The 24,373-nt window shown below is 43.9% G+C and overlaps 1 protein-coding gene across 1 annotated transcript; it reads left to right on the forward strand.

Moving 5' to 3' along the window:
* Positions 1-3,203: 3,203 nt before the first annotated feature.
* Positions 3,204-11,451, forward strand: ING2 (inhibitor of growth family member 2). Its single transcript, XM_043558220.1, has 2 exons — positions 3,204-3,831; positions 8,526-11,451. The coding sequence occupies exons 1-2, from the start codon at positions 3,660-3,662 to the stop codon at positions 9,194-9,196; spliced, it is 843 nt and encodes a 280-aa protein (XP_043414155.1). The 5' UTR covers positions 3,204-3,659; the 3' UTR covers positions 9,197-11,451.
* Positions 11,452-24,373: the final 12,922 nt, after the last annotated feature.

The raw sequence follows: 24,373 nt of genomic DNA on the forward strand, positions 1-24,373 counted from the left end.
AAAGTATTTACAGATAAAATGAACAGTCCAGCAGGAGATAGGAAGCGTGGAAGGCTACAGATGAAATAATATTGGTCATATATTGATAAATATTCAAGCTGGTGAATAGTGCATTAGGATTTATTGTACTATTACCTCAATTTTTGTGTGTGTTTGAAACTTTCCATAATAAAAAAGTGTTAAAAATATTAAGAAGTAGAAAGAAGAAAAGCATTTCAAATTTAATTGGCCTGACTTAAGCAATAGCTGAAATTTTCTCAGGTAGTATCTTTAGGAATCCTTCAGAACTATCTAATTTGCTTTTTCTTTTCTTTTTTTTAAGTTTTGCATTTTTTAATGTTTATTTATTTTTGAGAGACAGAGACAGAGAGAGAGAGAGAGTGCACAAGCTGGGGAGGGGCAGAGACAGAGGCGGGGAGAGAAGATTCAAAGCAGGCTCAGCACTGTCAGCTCAGAGCCTGATGCAGGGCTCGAACTCACCAATTGTGATATCATGATCTAAGCTGAAGTCGGAGGCTTAACTGACTCAGCCACCCAGGCACCCTCCCCTGCTAATTTTGTTTTCAATGAGAGTTTGAAGCTATTGCCCTCCCCTCTCACAATATAAATAAAGCTTATAAGACAAAGGTTTAGAGGCAGAAACATTTCCCACCAGGGACCCCTTAAAAGAAACTGATTTCAAAATTACAGGTAATCCCAGACACTTGGTACTAATCTGGGGGAGTCAGTTACTTATCTTTTTTAGGGTTACTTCATGGTAGAAAACAGTTTGAAGAGCAAATAATATGCCTTTTTGCTTTATCAGAGGACTTGATATCACCAATTAATTCCTATGCAAAGAACTGGGGGCTTTTAGATTTTGCATTTAGCAGAGTAAGGGAACCCAATGTGAAAACCCCCCAAATGTCCAGGTAAGTGATTACTGAGAAGAAAAGAACATCATAAATAACCAAAGGTCAAGAACTGAGTTTAGGGAATACGGTGATTTCTTTTTTTTTCCAAGTTAGTACTCTCTCCACACAGTGTGCTCTCACAGGTATGGCAGGAATAAGCCTTTGATTAGCTTATATTAATTTAGCAAAAAAAAAAAAAAAAAAAAGCACGTCTGAAATAATTCACACCCCCTCCCCCCCATATTAGAGTGTTTTTTACACGCTTAGGCCAACACAAGCTGAAAAAAACCCACCATTTGGATTTTTTGCTTCCTTTCAGCCTGTTTAACAAGAGTTATGAAAGGTGAAAAGAATGTATAAAAGATCTCCATTACCATACTCAGCCTCTTCCTCTCTTCTTGCTCTAGCTTCTTGGACCGAACAGTCTAAGCAGCCTGCATCACTGCCTTTCTTGCTTCTGGTTTCTAACCACGTGTCCTATCTGCCAGCGGATTACTTCTCAGGCTGAATAAAACCCATAGGCGCATTCAGTGTCTAACCTGAATCGGTAAATAACAAGGCATCTTGCATTATTTGGGGCTGCCAATAAGGACTCGGTGATTCAAATCCATGAATAAGAAAACAGTAGGGTTCAGGTAAAAAGCAAAAAAAATTCAATTTTTAACAGTGACGGGTTTTTGATAAGACCTGTCTGCTTAATCTGAAAGATATTAAAGAATGACAACAATGAAATCCCTAGACGATTCTCAGAAACACATCACCCTGTACTGCCTGGGTCGGTTTAATATTCAAGTAGTCAAAACCACAAAAGTGTCACAGTATAGCAACACGAGGCAATCTCCGAGTCCCGAGCAATATTTTTATTATTCCCAAGACGCCGAATTTCCTGGAGGGCTTTTTGTTTGAAATTTAGCATTTCCAGCAGATCAGTGTCTAGATTTCTCTTTGCATGTCAATGGGTACTTCTACTAACAGATGTTTTCAAAGTGCTCTAAATAGGTCACCGTACAGGTGTACCACCGCTGCGAACGAACTGGATAGAAGGAGAAATCCAAGTTCAACACCCACTTACGTTTCCTTTTTAATTCAAAGGTACTACTCGGAATAGGGCTTGTGTTCATAGACACTCTCCGAAAATCCTCCGCGGATTCGTTCTATTTACAGCCATTTCTTTCAAAAACACATGTTAGCATATACTCTGAGAGTCCATCTGGAATTAAAATGAGCTCTTCTGCAGGGCGTTTCATTTAGCACTACACAAAAATTAAGCCCTGAAAGTCGATCACATACACAGGGACGCGGGCCTCATTACAGATTAGGCTTTTATTCTTTCGCTTCTTCCCGACCCCGTGGTTTTCAGTCTTAGGATAAAAAGAGATGAAAAGGGGGTGCTGCGCCCCTCACGCCTTCTGTAAGCGTCGCCTACGTTGCATGTCTAAACGTTCTGACCCCGGGAGGGGGGAAAATTCTTTCTTAAAGGTGGCCTATTGGACGAACACGTTTCTGGGGGCAGATGCAGCCTAAACTAAAGAGGAATCCTGAAGGTGGACAAAACCTGCGAGGCACTTCGGCGGCGGCGGACCTCCCGCGTCTGAGAAAGGGCGGAAAACACTAAAGCCAGGAGGGAGATTTAAAAGCGAGCGGACTAAAAGAGAAGGAAAACGCAGGGGCACGCGGGAGCTCCGCCTACCTCGGCTACCAGCCCTCCCCGGCGCTCCGTGAGCCCGAAAGCCGCGGCAGGAGGAGGGCCGGGGCCCGCGGGCAGCGCTGAGGCGGCGGCCGGGCGAGCCGCGGCGGCTCGGCGGGAACTCCGCCGCCGAGCATGCCGGGAGCCGCGCCCGCTGCACGCTGGGTCGCGTAGTTCCCGCAGGCCTTACTCCAGGTTGTAGCGAAAAGCGGCCGGCCGCCTGCTGCTCTTTTAAGGCCTCGCGAGCTGCCGCGCCAGATCCACCTGATGGGGAAAATGTCGGTAACGCCCGGCCGAGGGAGCTGGACCAAGATTCCCCCGGCCTGTGGGAAAGACGAGAGGAAGGACTCAGCCACCTTCCCGCTCAAGTCCCATTCAGGCATTGAGCAAAGAGGCGGGCTTGACAGCGCTTCCCCTTTAAGAGGGGGCGGGGCGCAGCCTGCCGTTTGGCCGTCCTCCGCACCCTCCCTCCGGGCCGAAAGTTGACAGACCAATCGCCCGGGTGGCGGAGGGAAGGCGGGAGAATGCGAACCCTTCGGTAGGGCGGTGGGGGCGGGCCCCCGGCCTTATTAGGAGTAAGTCCTGCGCAGGCGCAGAGGCGGCCACAGGCGGAGGGGCGGGGGCAGTCCAGTGAGAGACTCTCCTACAGGCACGGAGGGTGATTGGGAGAAGAGGGGGCAGCGAGGGGCTTGTCATGGGGATCCGTGCTACGAGGCGGCATTGGTAGCATCTGGGGACTCCCAGGGGGACAGGAAGTGTCAACGCCCGGGACCCCGGCGCCAGCTCCGCTGGGGGGATCCCCGTTGCTCTAGTCTTTGGGAGGGAGGGGAAAAAGGAGGGAGCCCTGATCTCGCCCCGCCCCTGGGCTTGTTACCGCGGGGGCGGGGAGTGAGGGCTTCTTTTGGGGGGAGTGGAGATCGGGGGACTCGGCTGTGCCCTCTTGAGCGGCGGCCGGTGTCCCCGCGGCGCCGGGCTGCCGAGCAGAGGAGCCGCGGCGGCCGTGGCTGTTGCATGTGTGGCTGCTGGATGCGGAGGCGGCGGCGGCGGCGGCGGCGAGGAGCAGCAGCGGCGGCGGCAGGATGTTAGGGCAGCAGCAGCAGCAACTATACTCGTCGGCCGCGCTCCTGACCGGGGAGCGGAGCCGGCTCCTCACCTGCTACGTGCAGGACTACCTCGAGTGTGTGGAGTCGCTGCCCCACGACATGCAGAGGAACGTGTCTGTGCTTCGGGAGCTGGACAACAAATATCAAGGTAGGGGGCCGCGGAGCTGCGTGTGCGGGTCCTCCCCTCAGTCGGATTCGCTGGCCTCCGGGCACTGTCGCTCGGAGGCTGCCCGGGGAAGTGCCACTTTCCATTTCTCCTGTGACAGTCTCCCCGAGTGCACAGAGGGGGTCTGGTGTGTGGGACGGGGGAGAGGGACTGGAGACCGCGTTCGGGGCCCTCCCTTCCCCCGCTGCGGTCGGCGAGGACCTCTGTGGGGTATCACGGGTGGGGGTGGGGGCCGCTCGTCAGCCCCCGCTGCAGACCCAGCGGCTGCAGCTGGTGTGGGAAGGAATCAGCCATTTTAAGCAGCATTTGTTCCGGCGCTTGCCTGCCCGGTGCCGCAGACCCTCCTGCCCCGGCGAGGGAGCGTGCAGCCGGGCGGGGGGCTGTAGGGAGTGAGCGGCCGGCCGCAGCCGGACACCCGCTGGTCTCCCGGGCCTGGCTTTCCCCTTCTCCGACCCCCACCCCGAGAGCAGATGCATTGGAACGTGCGGGGGGGGGGGGGAGGAGGGGGCGGGAGAGGGCCGCGAAGGCGGACTCGGGGAGGTCCCTCCCTCCGCTCTCCGGCTCCCGGCTCGGGAATTGAGTTCGTTCCCTTCTCCCGCCCCAGGGAAAGTTCCGGGCCGCAGCCTTTTCCTCTGAGCCTTCAGCCAAATGGTTAAAAGGGGAGGGGTCCTCGCGGGGAAAGGAAGAGGGGTGTGTGTGTGGCGGGGAGGGCCTCCGTCCCTGGGGGCGGGGCCTGAGGGCGTGACGTAGGGCATGGGAGGGGCGCGGACGGGCGCGCTCCCGCCCGTCTCGAAGATGGCTGGTGCCCGGAAGGTTTGGGCGGAGTTGGCTGGTTGGGAGGTGTCGGAACGTTGCAGGACGTTAATTCGTCCCTAGCGCAGTCGATGTTGGGGTTTGGGACATATCTGTCGTGGTGTTTCGACTCTTTCTCAACCACTCAATCAGGACGAGGAAACATTCAGCTAACTAGCACCGTCGCCGGCCCTAGCACCGCGTAGGTTCCGGGCCTTGCGTCACTTCCGGGCCCCAGGTGGAAGTGGGTGGTTGACAAGGCAACCGCCTGGCGTCCTTTAACCCATGGGTCCCTCCTTCGCCAAGTTTGAGTAATGAGGCAAAAGCCACCCTTTGTGGTCAGAAAACTAAGATAGGGAATCAGCCTTTCCTGCAGAGAGTATCATTTATCATCCACTGTTGGTTGACTTTGGCCTGCTACTAGGAGGGGAGAAGTTTAGATGGGGAGCCGTTTCGCGTTTACTAACCCTGATCAAGGAACAGACCTTGGACATAATGTGGGAACAGCCATACGGACTTCAAAAAGATAACGTTTGGACCCCATTCTTTGTTTTTCTAGACCCTCCACTAATCTTATGATTTAGTCTCAAAGGAACCCACTTCTGGGGTGACATTTTCTGACCTGTAGCATATTAGAATATTTAAGTGTCTCTTTGTTTTTGAATCTATAACTTATTTCTGCCTTCTGAATCCATACGATAGGGCTGATGATAGGACTGATCTCTGTTAGGGGGAAAGAGATTTAAATAGTGATTACTTACTGGGCGTCATTGCTGTGTCCGATCCAGAACATTATTTCATAATTCTCTGAAGTAAAAATTTATTTTACTAAGGAGTTAAAATTTACAAGGAGTTTAAGTCACTTGTTCACTTAATTAGGTGGGGAAGTAGCCTGGCTCCTTCACGTACACATCCTTGTTTTTAAACTATTAACGTTGTATACACGCTTTTTTAAAGCACTCTAAAGGTATTTTCTACAGACATGGAGCACATACATGAAGTATAGCCTAAGAATGACACATATGTGCTTAAGAATTGTATATTGAACATTTTTAGTTTTTCAAATAGTAACTGAAGTTTGTAAAACTTGCATGTTTTTGCATTTCTTCACAGACATATTTGCCTTCACAAGAGTTAAGCTATTTTCATTTTAATTGGGGAGGGAAAATTGGTTACAGGGAAATCTGCCATCTTGACCGTCTAGAATTGTGCCAAGTAGCTCTGGTAACATGAGAAACAGTATTAGGCTTTAAAAGATTGAGAGATGATAAACATTTTAAGATTGTGGTCAGCTTCAAGATTAATGTAAGACAAGGATCTGGTTTTCAGTCTGTGCCTGCGCTTACTAAGCTCTGCTTCCACAGGTTTATGTTCATTAGCTTTATATACTTCTGTGTTCTTGGTTCAGATTTCACCTGCTTTTTGTTTCTTTGCTAGTTCTTAGGCATTTTCTGTTTTTGGATTTAAAACTTACGGCAGTATTTAGTGATATGAATTATACGAGAAGTCAAAAAAATTTCTCTCCTACCTATTTGAGACACTTTCAGAAATTACTGGAGAATCTTAGAAGTAACCTTAAAGACTTTAAAAATAGAGAAATGAAGAAAACAATTTCACAATTGAAGTATTTATTATAGGACCTGGTTATGAGAGAACCTCAATTTTTGTTACAATATTCTTGTTCCTAATGTCTTGGGCAAATAATCATTGAAGAAAAAATTAATACTTAATTTCAAGTGCTTTCCGTGCAGCTTAGTAGCAAATGCTTCAATGGCAGAGCCAGACATACGTATGTGGCAGAGTTCAAAGTCTGGGGTTGTTACCTCTTGAACTTCATTTTCTTCACATATGGAAGTGATAGCGTCCACATAAGGTTGCCGTGGGGATTAAATGAGAAAATCTTTATCACGTACAAGGGCCCTAGTAAGTGTTAGTTTCCTTTCTTCTTTCACTACATAATTAAGATGTCTTAGAAATGTGAATTTTTCTCATGCATAGTATCATATCAGTGTGCTTGTATGGTATGAAATAATTAGCCTCAAATCCTGATAGGTACAGAATATTTAAAATAAGGTTTACCTTTATTTTTTAATCCTCAAATTTTGTCTGCGGGGAAAATATGTAATGTCCTTGTTTTTCCTGGAGAAAAATTACGTTCTTAAGAAAGTCACCCAGCCAGGCAAATGGGCTAGATGTGAACTTTGTTTTAAAATATGCTGTGCAGGTACGAATACCCTCAAATGTGCGGTGGCATTTTGTCACGTATCCCAGGTTAAGCAGTCGTCCAGCACATGCGAGTACTTCTAATTTCTAGGGAGGAGTTAATTCATAAGAGTTGTGTTGAATGCCTGCTTTGTGTTAACATTTCTCGGGGACAGCCTGATGTACGCATTTTACTCGTCTAGCATTTCTGTTCTTGTTAAAGTAATAATATTGGAAGGCAAAACGATGGTATGCCATGTGCTGGTAATAATATTAGGATGTAAAACAGTGATATGCCATGTGATGTGATCAATTAGAGTTAATTTTTGTTTCTCTCCCTTTAGTAAGACAGAACTCAGCATTGTATCTCAGAGGGGCAAGAAATAGAACAATAGAATAGAATAGAAATTTAATCTTACGTAAATTTTTGGTGACATCTGGAACTCTATTTTCAGATTTTTGTATGCCTTCTAGTGACTCAGACATTTTTAATTGATTTAAATGTGTCCCACATGCTATACAATACCAAAATCAGCAGTTCAAAAAGCTTAGAACCAACTGCTGAGTTATCTACAAAAGCAGAGTGATCCGGTGCTGACTTTACTGTAATTGTATTAGTAGCTTCGTCAGTTGATGCCAGAACGGGAACCTAACCCCACTCTGTAAATAGCTTGGTTTTCAGAATCTCCCCTATGGTAAAATAAGAGAGCCATTAAAACTAATATGGGGGGGGGGGGAGTGACTCGTGTCTGCTTTGTTTGAGTGTCCAGGGATATGATACGCAAGTAAAGGTGTAATGTCTCTCTGGAGTCATGTAGCAAGTCATTGATTGAGCTGTAAATCCTGTAAACACGGTTGGACAGTAGTCTGTAGCCAGTTTTAGAACCTAAGTTTTACAGTTGAAGTCTGGCATGTAAATTTCATTACAGTGAGTGTTTTGAGGTTCACGTGAAGTGTAGGTGACTTCACTAGGTGGGCTATAAAGTGGCATAGAGTGTTCTTGCCCATGTATTAATTAGTGCATACATCTCTTATCCTTTTTTTTTTTTAAGTAAGTTCAGTGCCCAATGTGGGGCTTGGACTCATAAGCCTGAGATCAAGAGTCACATGCTTTACCAACTGAGCCAGCCAGGCACCCCTCTTATCCTTGTTAATATAAATTACTGAGTATTAGAAGGCTTTGTAAAAAATAAATACATAAATAAATAAGAAAAAAGAAAAAAAGAAAGCTTTATATTCTTCTTACTAGTTTATTTCTTTAAAAAAATTTTTTAATGTTTTATTTCTATTTTTGAGAAAGAGAAAGACAGAGTATGAGCTGGAGAGGGGCAGAGAGAGAGGAAGACCCAGAATCTGAAACAGGCTCCAGACTGAGCTGTCAGCACAGAGCCTGACATGGGGCTCGAACCCAGGAGATTACAGCCTGAGCCAAAGTTGGACGCTTAACCGACTGAGCCACCCAGGCACCCCTTATTAGTTTATTTCTAAATATACTTTCATATTGGATAACGTCTGGTTTTTCTAGGGGAAATAATTTTTTTAGTGTATACATACCATAGAGGAGACTGGTTTTATGATTTGAGTTCATTCAACTTTACCAATTCTGTGAACCATAACTAACTTGAAAAATATCATATGTGCTAATGCACAATAATGTTCTGGTTTTTCTCTTCTGTTTTTAGAAACATTAAAGGAAATTGATGATGTCTATGAAAAATATAAGAAAGAAGATGATTCAAACCAGAAAAAACGCCTACAGCAGCATCTCCAGAGAGCATTAATCAATAGTCAGGAATTGGGAGATGAAAAAATTCAGATTGTCACGCAGATGCTCGAATTGGTGGAAAATCGGGCAAGGCAGATGGAGCTGCATTCACAGTGTTTTCAGGATCCTGCTGAAGGTGAGCGCGCCTCGGATAAGGCAAAGATGGATTCCAGCCAACCAGAAAGATCTTCCAGAAGACCCCGCAGACAGAGAACCAGTGAAAGCCGTGATTTATGCCACATGACGAATGGGATTGAAGACTGTGATGATCAGCCACCTAAAGAAAAGAAATCCAAGTCAGCCAAGAAAAAGAAGCGCTCCAAGGCCAAGCAGGAGAGGGAAGCTTCGCCTGTTGAGTTTGCAATAGATCCCAATGAACCTACATACTGTTTATGTAACCAAGTGTCTTATGGGGAAATGATCGGATGTGACAATGAACAGTGTCCAATTGAATGGTTTCACTTTTCATGTGTCTCACTCACCTATAAACCAAAGGGGAAATGGTATTGCCCAAAGTGCAGGGGAGATAATGAGAAAACAATGGACAAAAGTACTGAGAAGGCAAAAAAGGATAGAAGATCGAGGTAGTAAATGCCATCCACATTTTAAAAGGTTATTTGTCTTTTATATAATTCTTTCAGAATTTACTTTCAGAAAATGTTTTAGGGTAAATGCATAAGACTATGCAATAATTTTTAATCATTAGTATTAACGGTGTATTAAACGTTGTTGTACTTTGTCTGTGACCTTAATTTTCTGCACTGAATTACCAAATATTTTAAACCAGGTAGTCTTTAGATCGCCTGATGAAAGGAGCAGGGAATAGGGAGAGGGTGGTGTGAGCATTAGAACTTCACAAACCAGGCCTATTTCATTTTCATTGAAAACCACAATGCTGTTTCTGAGGTAAACACCAAAGTTTTGCCAGTATTTTAGTTCTCTGTGCTTTAAAATTTAAAAATTTAGATGAAGTTGGAGTTCTCTGTAAGCATTCAGATCATCTTGGGTAATTTAAGGTATGAACACTACATTTAGAGCTTCTTTCTCCCTAGCCCCATTTATACATACACTTGTTCATCTCTAGGCGTCCATGAATTTAAGGAGCTAGAGATAAAAATAATTTGGGATTCCATGTGGAATAATGTGCTCTTATTAGAGTATTTGCTGCTGTATTTTCCTTAGTAGCATTTTGATACACTGTCAGTAGCCCATTTGTAAATGCCTTCCTGCTGCATCATAGATACATTTAATCTAGTGCTTAATAAGGGAGTTGTGTTTTGTTTTGTTTTAATTGGGACAGGCAAGCATAGTTAGGATACCAAAAATGGTGCCATTGGCTTATATTGGAAAATTTGGGGTTCTGTAGTATCATGGTTCAAGGTTGAGCAATTTAGAAAAAGCATCTTCTTTAAAAACATTTTCCACGTGACCCACTGCTGAGTTGCCTAGCCACGGGCCTATCAGTGGGGACAAGGGCATATACTAGTCTTTAAATAATTGCCTTTATGTCAAACAGGAGTTTCAATAGTTTTGCTGGTGGCTATAGTTGATTTCTGTCCCAATCAGTGATTATATATTATTTTAAGTAATAGTGTATTCACTTTCACTTTCTGGTACTGGTGCTGTTTGATGTTTTCATGTTTAATGAACTAATTTCATTATAACAATGCAATTAATAATGTATTTGTAAATTGAATTTTCCAAGATCCTGGTACTTTAAGAGTAAGCATATTGATGGATATATATGAACATATATTCGGAGAATTGTTTGGTCTGGGGGAGGAGGCAGATGATTGACCAGTCCTTTAAATCTGTGTGTAACGTAACTTTTTATTCCTCATTTCTTCCTAATCTGATGATCTCGATTCTTTTTGATTAGCGTGAAAAATTCTGTCTGCTTGTTTGGAACAAAAAAAAAGATTGTTTTTTCTTCTTCTAACTCTCCTGTGTGACTTTTAGGCATGTTATTTCCTCTCATCTGGGTGTCCAGTTACACATCTGTAATACAAAATACAAGGTTGGCTTCAATATCTCCAAGGTTTTTTTGAAATCTATAGTTTTTGCACTATGGTAAGGATTTTAATAATCAAATGACTTGTTTTTCCCTTTTGTTAATTTTGTCCCTCATACTGAGATATGAAAATACTTTAAAGGTGATCTTTGAGACAGGTAAATGCACAATATTTGATTAACTTCTGTCCTAAGGATATTTTGCTTGATGACTGGAACTAGTTGGTTATATTACTTCTTGAGCGAGAAGTATTAGACAGCATGATGAAGAATTTATTTGTTGTAACATAGTTGAGTTGTAAAGACATTCTTTTCTCTCTTGAAAATACAGCATTTTGTCTTAGTGATGACATCCTTATTACCAAGATAGAGCTGTTTACCTGACACCATTAAAAATATCGGTATGTACAAAGTCTCCAAAAGCTTTCAGATGTCACTATATGGAAGTCAACGCTTTTTCATACATTAAATTTCCCTTAGCTTATGGGGAAAACAAAATAAACTTCATAACAGAGGCCCCAAATTTGGATTAGGCTTGCTAGGAAAACAGACATGGAAAATCCTGTAAAATGTGCTCTCTTCAAGACCTAATGTTTGAAACAGTCTTATTCTTATGAATTTTTTGTTTGTTTTCTGTACCATACCACACAGGAAATAGAAGTCTTAAGTTTGCATAATATTTTGACTGGGATTTCTTTTTTAAGTATTCTAGGTTTCATATACTATCTCATATCATGGTTATTAACTCATGCTATAAACCAGGGGTTCCTAAACTTGTCTCAGAGTTACTTCAAGAGTTTCAAGAAATACAGATATCTCTCTCCCACACCCAACAATTGTGATCTTATTCATTTGGAATGTGGCTGAAACATTAGAGTTTTTTTGTAATCCCCAGGTGATTTATATACAGAAAAGTTTTGGAACCACTGCCATATTATGAAAATTTGAACCTGTTCGAAACTGGGTGTCTTCTCTACATTCAGACTTATGGGACTCTGAAGCACATCTAAGTTCTGAAACATGTGCAAGAGGTTGTCCCTCGCACCCAACAGTCTACCAACACTTGAAGACGCCACACGCGAGTGCTGCTTGTGTGCTGTTCTAAGCAGTGGCGGTTCAGAAGACAATCCTTGCTCACACACCAGACATTCTGATGGTCAGATATATGTAATGGTAGGGAACGGTTTAGAGGGGAGTAAAGCAGAAGAACAGAAAATGGATGGAAAGAGAGGTGAGTCTTAATTGTGGTGATTAAAGAAGGTCTTGAAGGAAGTGATCTTGGAGCTGAGGCCAGAGGGGGAAATAAGGGAGGCAGGCAGAGGTTTAAGGGAAAGAGGGGTAAAAACAAGCTCATCAGTTTAACTGGAACACTTGACACAGTGTGGAAGGGACTAGAAACTGCTGACTCTCGAAAGCCATGGTAGGAAATTGGGGAAAGCTTTATATTGAAGAGTTTTTTGACGATCACAATGATCATGCTGCACTCAAAATCTGGGGAGCCTTAGTGAAAATACGGAGTCTCCGGAGACTCAGAAGCCTTTGCACAAGAAATATTGATGGCTTACGGTAGGACTCTGCTTAGGGCCTCAAGATATTTTTATTTTTTAAATTCACAGGATTCCTATAGTTGCTTTTTAGCTTCAAATGGATGTTAGCGAAACTTCAAGGATTTTGGCCCAGTGATTGGAAAGCAGAGATGACAAGGGTGACTCGGGTTTTGGGTTGTGGGGAAAGATCAAGATTTCTGTTTGCATTTGGGTGTGAGATTCCTGATTAGACTTCTTGTGGGATCCAACGTGGAGTTGAGGGAGGGGCCGGGAGCTAAACATGTGGAAATTAGCCTGTGAGTAGAGTTTAAAGCCATGCGACTAAAATCATTTGTAAACACATGATTGCCTCTCAAAATTTTTTTGAATGTTTGTTTGTTTGTTTGTTTTGAGAGGGTGAGAGAGAATCCCAAGCAGGCTCCACGCTCAGTGTGAATCCCAACCTGGGGCTCGGTCTCCAGACCTTGAGATCATGACCTGACCTGAAATCAAGAGTCCGGAGGCTTAACCCACCGAGCCACGGAGGCACCTCGAGTGCCTCTCAAATTTTAATGTGCACGAGTCACCTGTTTTTGTCAAAATGCAGACTTGGATTCAGTAGGTCTGGTGTGGGGGCCTGAGATGCTACATTTCTGACAAGCTCCTCAGTAGGGCCGATGCTGCTGGCGGGGGGCGGGGGCGAACCTACATTTTGTGTAACAACTGGGTGGATCCAGACGAGGGAGCGGTGGGCCCTGTGGCGCTCCAGGCTTGGAAAGGGGGAGCCACTGAAGGAGACTTCCAGATCTCCGAGAGATCAGCCAGAAAAATGTGGCACATCGGAACCAAAGGGAAGTGTTTCAAGAAGAGCATGGTCCCTCATTGAAGTGCCACCCAAATAAGACGAGGACAGTGGCTAATCACGTGGTTGGGATGGCAGCCTTAACAGGCTGCGAGTTTGGGGATGAGGAACCGCTTGGAGTGGCCGGTGACCAGGAGGGCGCAGAGGTAGCATCAGCAGTTACGGACAACTCAAGTTTTTATGTTTTTATTTTATTTATTTTTAATGTTTATTTATTTTGAGAGACACCGTGCGAGCGGGGGAGGGGCGGAGAGGGAGCAAGAGAATCCCAGGCGGGTCCCGCGCTGTCAGCCCAGAGCCCTGCACAGGGCTCGGTCTCATTACGTGCGATTGTGACCTGAGCCGAAATCAAGAGTGGGAAGCTTAACCGACTGAGCCCCCCGGGCGCCTCAAGTTCTGGTGTGAAGGGAAGCATGATTGTAGCTGAGGTGAGCGAGCTAAGGGAGGATTGTAACTCCTAAGGAGACAATATAGCGTGACCATATTGGAATATTCCATTAGAAGGGGACGGATGCATGCTGTCAGGAGAAGCGGGTTATTGCAACAGTCACATCTGAACAGGCAGGCAACAAGGAGTGAGTGAGAACTGAGACTCGTGACGGGTTCATCTCAAACAGGCACAGGGACAGCTCCAGTTAATGTGTCAAAAAGGAAGGTGGTTTTTTAACTCACTTGTTAAGATCTGTATTTGCTCATCTGTTACTTACAAGGCACTGTTTTTAGGCCTCGGGGAATAAAAGTGATCGAGACGACAAAAATCTGTGTAACCTGGTGGTACTCAGGTTCTGCCAGTGAACAGGTGTGAATGCAGGCAGCTCGCTAGATTTAGCATTGAGAAAAGAGCTCGTTCTCTTCCAACAGCTCCCGCTTTCCCCGTGAAGGGCTGACACGGGGAAGGGACATGGGAAGTCTGCAGGAGTCCCGAGAGGTGTGTGTGAACGATCGCTGGGGACAGTGGGAGAGTGGCCGGGGAAGGCCAGTCCGATCCGGGGGTCAGCTGGAGCCTCGGGTCACAGCTTCACATGAGCTGATAACTCATTCTTGTTGCCTGGATGCAAGCATGACAAAAGAGACGGACAAAATAGCAAAATCTCAAAATATCCCTACAGCGAGCTGGAAAAATTGCAGCCCTCCTCTCCTTTTTATATGCCCAGTAGGTGGCTTCCTCGGAGGGCTCTGTCCTCATTACCCCCACCCGACCTGGAGAAGGGGCTGTCTTCAAGGAGCAGTGAGGGTAGAAATAAGCCAGACAGCTCTTCAGCCCTTCCTGAATCAAGTGCTTATAGTCTGATGTATACTTTTATGTTGTAATATTTTTTTAGAGGCAGAAAGCGCGCCAGCAGGGGAGAGGGGAAGAGGGAGAGAGAGAATCTTAAAACCCACCCGATTGCACGACTCCATCCCACAACGGAGAGGTCATGACCTGAGCCGAAAACCAGGAGTCCGATGCTCAACCCACTGAGCCACGCAGGCGCCCCTGAAAATCTATTTTAAGTAAAGTGTAAGTTACCTTGGAATTCGCTCACCATGTTGCCTAAACTCTATGCATCAAGTAGAGAGACCAAAGGTCCCTGTCCTCTCCTACATGCGAGGTCAGTACCCTGGCCGAGGACTCCAGACATGTGAGCTTCTCTGGGGTCTGCAGTTTGTTCAGCCATAAAATGAGCGATTTAAGGTAAGGTTATGCTAAAAATGTGGTTATTATTAATCACATACCTTACAATTGATAGGAAAGAGTTCTTCTGGTCACAAACTTACTAATTGTGGAGTTTGTAAAACAAACATGTTTAGTTCATGTATGTGGTAACTAGACTTTACAACAGGGTTTTCTTTTTTCAACGTTTTTTTTTTTTTTTAATTTTTTTGGGACAGAGAGAGACAGAGCATGAACGGGGGAGGGGCAGAGAGAGAGGGAGACACAGAATCGGAAACAGGCTCCAGGCTCCGAGCCATCAGCCCAGAGCCTGACGCGGGGCTCGAACTCACAGACCGCGAGATCGTGACCTGGCTGAAGTCGGACGCTTAACCGACTGCGCCACCCAGGCGCCCCTACAACAGGGTTTTCTAAACTTCGGACAATAACATGATCTTGATGGGTTTTTCCACGTCCACATCCCATTCTAATTTTATATTTATAGGAATTTACTTATTCAAGACTTTTCTTTAAAATGACTCACTTTTGGATGTCAGTTTATGTGTAAAAGAAAGCCTGTCACTTTGGTAAGTGGAAAATTGTCAACGTATCACTTTGATTGGATTACCTTAAAATATAATGAAAACAAAGTCATGTTATTAAATTGCAGCTAGGTAGTATCACTGTGAAAACAGAGCCCCAAATCTGCTCTCCCTTTTTAGACATGTGATTAGTAAATAATATTGGGTAAGGGTAAAAGAGACAAATAAACACCGAGTCAAGTCTCTTCTGCATGATGTAACCAAAAGGATTTGAAGAGAATATTGAGGGGCGCCTGAGTGGCTCAGTCGGCTGAGCGTCCAACTTCGGCTCAGGTCGTGATCTCATGGTTCGTGAGTTCAAGCCCGGCGTCGGGGCTCTGTGCTGACAGCTAGGAGCCTGGAGCCTGCTTTGGATTCTGGGTCTCCCTCTCTCTCTGCCCCTCCCCTGCTTGCACTCTGTTTCTCTCTCCCTCAAAATAAACATTAAAAAAAAAAAAAAAAAGAATGTTGAGCACTAGGTCACCATCCTGCTCCGGGAAACACTTCAAGCAACAGCAAAGGTTAACTACCGCACTTTGTCGGCAATGCTAACATGTCTTCGAGGCACCCATCTACTATGTGCAGATGGACTGACTGTGCCTTGTAGTAAAGGTTTCTGTAAAACCCCTAAGGTATTGGCCAGCACCACCTCCATTGCTATGAGGGTGACTGACATTATCCTGACTCCACTAAGTTTCCAGACTTGTTGGTGTTTTTAAGCTCAGGATAAAAAAAAATCTGCAGCTCCTCGAAAACCAGGCTGGGAGCAGAGAGAGTGGTCCTAGGCAGCCTCATCTATAGTTTTGGGCCTGGCAGTCCAGCCTTAAAAAAAAAAAAAAAAAAAAAAATCCTTGGAATTTCCCAGATAACTTCTTCAGTCACCCACTTGCTTGGCTTGGCGATCTTCGTTGTAAAAAAAAAAAAAAAAAAAAAAAAAAAAAATTCCAATTTCCTTATGAATTAGATAACAGCAAAATGTCCTAACACTGCAGGACTCAGATTTCTGGTATTGCAGTGTGTTTTGGTGTGCTGGGTAGCTGTGCCCCACATGCAAAGTCATCTTTCACCTTCTAATTATATTAGATAAAAATTGTTCTGCCCCCTTAAATACATCCTTCGATCCTTTTTGGCAAGATTTGATGCCTTCGTCCTTTGACTCAGCACCGTGTGCATATCCGGGGATTTCCTTTCATCTTGGCCCAGTCTGGAGGGCTGTTACCTCTCTACTTGCCTCGGATGAGTTTTTAAAATAAACGTGGCTGCTTTTAACACGATTGGTCCTTTCTTGCTTCTAAAACTGCCTGCCCAGCGCTGGAAAAGCATTTGGGGAAATTTGTGTCTAGCTGAAAAATAAATACATTCTAAGAGAGAATCTCGCGCTTGAGCTTTGATGTGTGGTTTTGGTTTTTTTAGGTAGGTGGATTTTTCCCCCCCTGTTTTTGACTGTGTTCAGATAACAGTGTTTTGCTATATTCTTGCTTTGAGCAGCAAAATCGGATAACTGTGACCGGAGTCCTTAATTTATTTGTATAGTGCCTTAATCTTCGAAACTTCCCACATAGAAACAAAGGTGTTAGACCAACCGGCTAGTTTTCGCTCCAAAGATTCAGGTTTTAGACTAGTAATACGGAATCATGTCCTCAGTGGGAGGTAAAGATTTGGGTGCTAAGAATCTGCTGTTAGACTTACCGAGGCTGTAAAATGGTAACATATAGCAAGTCCAAGCCTTCGAGACAGACTTTGATTGCATTTTTGTGCCCCCCTGAGGCATGGTAAATCCCTCAAATGTCAGAAAGTGTCCCCCAACATCTTTAGAGTGCATTTGGTTTCTTGGTCATAAACTTACATTTCTCACCAACTTGAAAAAGAAAACAATTCTCGGATTAAGAAAAGCCATTTATAAACTGTAGCAAATTAGTGCCTGAAAAGTTCCTCAGTTTTGACTGCAAAACGTTTCCCGTAGCTTTGGCCTTGAATTTATGATGCTTGGGTATCGCGTTGAAAATTTGCTCCGCCTGCATCAGTTTAATGTCACTTTGGAATAATTCTGGCTAAATGTAAGGTGTAATTTAGTCAAAGTGACCATCTAGCACTTTTCTAACTGTACAGTGGAAAATAAGCCTTCCATGGCTAGTTAGAAGGATGTAAATTATTTTTTGTGTTTAAGACTTTATCAAAATCCACCTGAAATTATATTTCTCTTTCCAGGGCAGATCAAATGCTTAATTATCTGGCATTGAGAGATTAAAAACCTTTTCATATGACTTTCATGTCCTTTGAAACATCTGAAAACAAGACTTTGACCCTTTCAAGCTAACAAGAGTGAGTTCAGGATGTTGGTAAAGCGTTGTCGTAAAGAAGTACTTTATGTGTGAGTTTGTAGCGTCTGCTTAAATAACCAATGATTAACTCAGTGAGTTGCTAATAGTAGCTAAGGATATTATTTTGCATGCAGGGTTAAGGTAGATGATTTGCTGGGAGTTTTTTGTTTGTTTCTTGCTGCTTTTTGTTTGTTTTGTTTTTACCAGATAACCCGAATCTTTGTTTCACTCATTATGATCCCACTGACAGCCACCCTTCTGGGGGGGACAGAGATGCAAATACTATGCTATGAAAGAAAATTCAGTAGTTTTGGTAGCATTCCCACCACTGTTTAAAGGGACAAGGGCTTGCCCCTTCTTTCTGGTTGCTAGGCAGTACTACTCAAGCTGGCGGAGAAAGTGTGTCAAACCTTCCCAAGTGAATCTGATACAACAAATAACAATATGGTTCAAGGAAGAATTGTCTGTCAAATATCATTGGGTTATGTAGCCTATCAGCTCAACTTTGAAAGTATTGTGCTCAGTTTCCCGATTGGTAAAATTGGCCTTGATTTCTTAGGTAAAAGGGGCTGTAACCTCCGTGTTTGATCAGAGAAATTCTAGAAGAGGCCACTTTTATTTTTTATTTTTATTTTTTTATAAATTTTTTTTTCAACGTTTATTTATTTTTGGGGGGACAGAGAGAGACAGAGCATGAACGGGGGAGGGGCAGAGAGAGAGGGAGACACAGAATCGGAAACAGGCTCCAGGCTCTGAGCCATCAGCCCAGAGCCTGATGCGGGGCTCGAACTCACGGGCCGCGAGATCGTGACCTGGCTGAAGTCGGACGCTTAACCGACTGCGCCACCCAGGCGCCCCAAGAGGCCACTTTTAATCTTGCAGTAATTTCTGGGAAAAGCATGGACTACAGAGAGCGAGCAATAATGAAGATGTGAATTCAAGCCCTATTTTATTATTACCATATGAGTCAACGATATGAGAACTGACTGTTGGGGAACAATTTTCTGTTCCCAGTGGGCTCTGACATTTATTAGGATTTAGTGTCGTGACATTGCTTTGGCTCTAGAACCTATAAAGATCAGGCAAACTGTTGTCCTTGGAGATATTTCTTGTTTCAAAGTCATATAATTTGCTTCTGTAAAATGCAATTACTGAAAAGGCAGAGTTGCTTAATCATTGTCATGGTCAAAAATTTCTGCGAAAGGGTAGAGAAATTCCTTCTGTAGACAGAACTGAAACCTGAATTGTGTATGAGGCACAGGGCCTTTGGAGAAAAGGGGTAGCCAATTGCCCAAGACTTACAACGCCAGACAGTGATTGGCAGAGTTCCAAATTTATCATTTCTAGCACAGTTCAGTTGAGAGAGCAGGAAATCTTTTTGTTCGTTTCACCTTGTTATTAGTTGGGGTCTTTAGGAATATCAAGAGCCATGAAGAATAAGATAAGTAAATTATTCCTGGAACCAGGAGATTAAGCTAAAGCAGTATTTGGTATGCCGGCCTCTATATCCTGAGAAGCAACAGACTCTCTGTTAGTCTCTAGAAATGTGTTTGGTAACGCTCTTTTGAGGATAGCTTGTTTATTCAGAAGAGAATGATGTGTCAAGTCCAAGTGAGGGTGATAGGCAAAGGGAAAACTTCCTTTCTCATTTTACAAAGGAGGGAAGGAAGGAAAGAAGGAAGGAAGGAGGGAGGGGAGGGAGGAGGGAGGGAAACCTCCTTTTCTTAAAGCACCGTAAAACTCACTCTTTGTCGTGTTTAATACAGTTTTACTTATTTTTAATGAATTTTCAATTTTATAATGTTCTAATCAATTGTGAACTAGTAATTGTAATACTAACAATTGAGAAGAAAGAGGCAGATATTTGTTGCAAAGAGGTATAATACGGTAATCAAACAATTCTTTTGTTTTTAACTTTATTTTTATTTTTTAAAATTTACATCCAAATTAGTTAGCATATAGTGGAGCAATGATTTCAGGAGTAGATTCCTCAATGCCCCTTCCCCATTTAGCCCCTCCCCCCCTCCCACAAGCCCTCCAGCAACCCTCAGCTTGTTCTCCATATTTATGAGTCTCTTCTGTTTTGTCCCCCTCCCTGTTTTTATATTATTTTTGTTTCCCTTCCCTTATGTTCATCTGTTTTGTCTCTTAAACTCCTCATATGAGTGAAGTCATGATTTTTGTCTTTCTCTGACTTATTTCACTTAGCATAATACCCTCCAGTTCCAACCACATAGTTGCAAATGGCAAGATTTCATTCTTTTTGATTACTGAGTAATACTCCATTGTGTATATATGTCACATCTTCTTTATCCATTCATCCATCGATGGACATTTGGGCTCTTTCATACTTTGGCTATTGTCAATAGTGCTGCTATAAACATGGGGGTGCATGTGTCCCTTCGAAATATCACACCTGTATCCCTTGGATAAATGCCTAGTAGTGCAATTGCTGGGTCGTAGGCTAGTTCTATTTTTAGTTTTTTGAGGAACCTCCACACTGTTTTCCAGAGTGGCCGCACCATCTTGCATTCCCACCAGCAATGCAGAAGAGGTCCTCTTTCTCCGCATCCTGGCCAACATCTGTGGCTGCCTGAGTTGTTAATGTTAGCCATCCTAACAGGTGTAAGGTGGTATCTCATTGTGATAATCAAACAATTCTTAAGAATAAGAATGCATCCGGGCGCCTGGGTTGGTTGGTTAAGCATTTGACTCTTGATTTTGGCTCAGGTCATGGTCTCATGGTTCGTGGGATCAAACCCTGAGTTGCGTTCTGTGCTGACAGCGTGGAGAAGCCTGCTTGGGATTCTCTCTACCTATTTGCCCCTCTCCTGCTCACACACTCTCTCTCAAAATAAATAAATAAGCTTAAAAAGAAAAGAGTAAAAATGCATCATTAGGGTACTATTTTGTGGGGAAAGTGGAATGGATATATAATTTCGAGAGAAAAAGAGCGTTAAACTCTGTGCAGTAAAAATGTGCGGTATGTATATTCCATTGAATGTATCTGAGCGACGTAATGATTTTATTTTAAAGTGCCAGTATAGATTACATGCTGGAATTTTCATTTGTTGCATTCACACAAGCTTAGAGGTCAAGTTATATGTTTGAGAGGATATATAGTTTTTTTAAAAAAAAAAAGTTTAGTAGATTTGAGAGCACAACCAGAAATCATTGACAGAGATAATCTGTTCCATATTGGCCTTGACCCTCTCACCTCAAATGATTTATCCCGCCTTCGCCTTAGACTTTGCGGTGACCAGAATCTTCGCGTGACTACTAGTCGATTTTCAGCATCTCATCCTCTAACCGCCACCTTCTGTCATTCTCACTCCCTCCTCTACTCCGACTGGAGCCATCCTTCAGCACCCGCACCCCCAAAGTATCCCCACCAAACCTTCCTACTTGCTCACCTCCTCAGGTGGGCGTCTGCCTCCTTACCTGACACTCTGTGGCCCATCACTAATCAGGTGTCGGCACACACAAAGCTCAAGCGGGCCCCGGGGCGGCCTGACCCACCTCCTACGCCTTCTGAGTGCATTTCTCCCTCTCCGAGCTCCCTGTTCTGCGACCATGCAGTACCGTCCTCCTTCTAATCTAATCACAAGCTGATTAATTCACTTCTTACTTCGCTAGAAACAGGAAGGTTAATCAGAGACCTCCACCTGCTGTTTCTACCCGAGGTCTTGGCCCACCCGCCTGGCCTCTCCTTCTTCTGGGTGAGCGTCTGGGTGAGTCTCCACCTGCACAGGGACTCTGTCCCGACACTTCCTCCCTCCATCCTAATGATCCCTGTTTTCTCCTTCCATTGCATTTTCTATTGGCATGCGATGTTGTTGTATTTCCAATCTGGAGGCTTTCAACTCCTTTGATACTCTTGGTGGTTCCCAAATGCACATCAGCAACCCGACCCTCATCTCGGCTTATGTACCCAACACCCCTTGCAACACATGCCTTTGTCTAAAGCGTGCCTCAAACTAAACACGTGAGCCCCGGAGTTTTTCACTACCCTCCCCAGCTGCCAACCTACTCTTTCCTCGTCTTTCTCTACGCAGTAAAGGGCAGTTGCATCTTTCAGTTGCAAACATTGCGAAAAATCTTGGAGTCATCTCTGATTCCCTGTGTTCTCTTACACGCCCAAACAAATCTGTCTGCAAATTCTGCCAGTGTGATATTCAAAATATATCCAGCGGCTTGCTCTCCGCTGATCTTTTACTTCATCTAGACCACCATCAATCACTTCTGCCAGAACCATTGTAATCGCTTCCCAACCAATCTTCCTGTTTCTGCCTTTGTCCCTGTGCGTGTTTTCTACAAAGCAGCTCAAGAGATTCAGCAAATCAGTCTCTCCTCTGATAAACGTCCTTCAGTGGCTTCCTATCTTAAAGTAAACTCCAAAATCTTTACAATGGCCTAAAAGGTCACATTTAATCTGGCTCTGAGTGCTGACCTCTCTCAGCCCTCTCCTTTTGCTCACTCTATTCCAGCCACATCAGATCGGCCACCTTGCTGTGCCCTGAATATATATCTATCACCCCAGCCTCAGGGCCTTTGCACCTACTGTCTCCTCTGCCTACAAGGGTTTGCTCTCAGATTCCCATTTCACTTGCTCCCTCTATCACTCTGCAAATACCTATTTTATGCTGTAGAATGCCCTGTGTTTCTCTCCCGAAACTCTTCATCAAACTCCAGCTAGATTAGAAAAAAGACCATACTTTATGAAATTCTAACTAAAGAATGATTACCTGACCTTAACCTTCTTACCAGCATTTTAATATTGTTAGTCCTGCTAGTGTGATATTAATTCAAACAAGTTTTGAATTTGTGGAAATTTGAGATAGTATATGAAGAAAATTCAAATATTAAAAAAAAGAACCCTAGGGGCGCCTGGGTGGCGCAGTCGGTTAAGCGTCTGACTTCAGCCAGGTCACGATCTCGCGGTCCTGGAGTTCGAGCCCCGCGTCAGGCTCTGGGCTGATGACTCAGAGCCTGGAGCCTGTTTCCGATTCTGTGTCTCCCTCTCTCTCTGCCCCTCCCCCGTTCATGCTCTGTCTCTCTCTGTCCCAAAAATAAATAAACATTGAAAAAAAAATTTTTTTAAAAAGAACCCTAATAAAAAGAGAAAATGTTCCACTGACATCTCTTCCTGCTAAAACATAAGCTCCTTGGGAGCAGGAACTGCTGTTTTGTTCACAGCTGTATTTTCAATGCCTAGAACAGTGCGAGCATTGAATGAATGTCATGAAGCTTTTGTTAATCTAGCCCAGCATCTTTGGTCTTTAAACATATCATCCCTTCTCAGTAGGCCTGTTTTCTTTTATTTATTTATTTTTTTTGTTTTTTTTATGTTTATTTTTGAGAGGGAGAGAGAGAGAGAGACAGCACGAGTGGGGGAGGGGCAGAGAGAGAGGGAGACACAGAATCTGAAGCAGGCTCCAGGCTCTGTCAGCACAGAGCCGGATGCGGGGCTCGAACTCCTGAACCCTGAGATCATGCCCTCAGCTGAGGTCGGTCGCCCAACCGACTGAGCCCCCCGCAGGCGCCTCTGGGCCTGTTTTCTTGGAATGAAGCTGCTGGGGGGACCCAGGGCTTGTTCATATGACTGAGTAATCAGTGATTCTGGCAGGGACCTACTTGTCAGGGCATTAAGGGAACATCAAGCTATTGTGTTTTTTCTCTAAAATTAAACACTGATGCATTTAGTTCATGTTTTGGGGGGAAAACGTGTTTGAGAGAAAAGCGCAAGAATGCTTTTGTTTCCATAGCAAGAAGTAAAATACGATGTTGAGTAGAGGAAATGCGAAATTAATTTTAATAATGCTTTAGTGCTTCAAGGAATAGGACGTAGCACAAACCTGTGATAGAGGCATTAAATGGACAGTGACCATCACAAAATGCCCATTGCCTGTTGGGCAGTTCGGTCTGACTGAAGGAAGACAAGGCTCACTGAGTTTTCACTTGAACTTGCTACCACCTCGGAAACACATTTGTCAGATTCTGTAACGGTCAAGCCATACAGATCAGCTTGCTGCTTATTCACTGGGAAAGCTGAGGGGTCAGCTTACTACCCTTGATTTCCTGTGTCAAAACATAGAAAAGCGTGCTCTGCTATCCAGACAGGAGAACCGTATTACTTTAATCGGGAAGGACCTTTCCCGGTTGCTGTCCCTGGCGGTGTACAAATGCTTTCTTTTTCAGGGTGATGTTCTCCACCTAAACAAGCTGAAGACAAGACAGCAAAGGTGCAAAGTCACAGGTAGGTTAGAAAAAAAAAGGTCCAAGATGTTATATCCCTGGAAGATACGGATTGGCCACAGCCTTGTATGATTTGGGGAAAGAGAGGTATAGAAACAGCAAATATTTGGAAGAGCGGTGCAGTTAGGGACCCATGCCAGACATCACTAATTTTTTTCTGGAATTCTTTACTGCTGAGTTTCGGTGACCTCAAAAAGTCTTCTCAATGCTGACACCAGTTGATTGATGTTAGCACCAAAGATCAAGCCTATCTGCTATTGCAGTTTGAATGGAACTTTAGAGATTCTTTCTGACAGGTGTTCTGCTTTCTGATTATAATTCTAGGCGGAAGATCAAAATGAGTTCTTATGATTGGTCAACTCATCGTTGACTGGGTTAAACAGGATCCATAAAGAGAATTTAGCTTTCTGTTTGCTCGATCTCCAAACTAGGTTGTTTATTTTTTTCTTTCCCCTCTTTCTTAGTTTGTAGTAAAGTACTTTGAAATTTATGGGCTACCTTGAGTTGGGAAAGCAGAGACTAGTGCTTCTAGATTAGATCCTGTGTTAAGCGTATAACACAGGCTCATCATCAACAA

The sequence above is a fragment of the Prionailurus bengalensis genome, chromosome B1 (assembly GCF_016509475.1).
Source record: "Prionailurus bengalensis isolate Pbe53 chromosome B1, Fcat_Pben_1.1_paternal_pri, whole genome shotgun sequence".
Classification (NCBI taxonomy): Eukaryota; Metazoa; Chordata; class Mammalia; order Carnivora; family Felidae; genus Prionailurus; species Prionailurus bengalensis.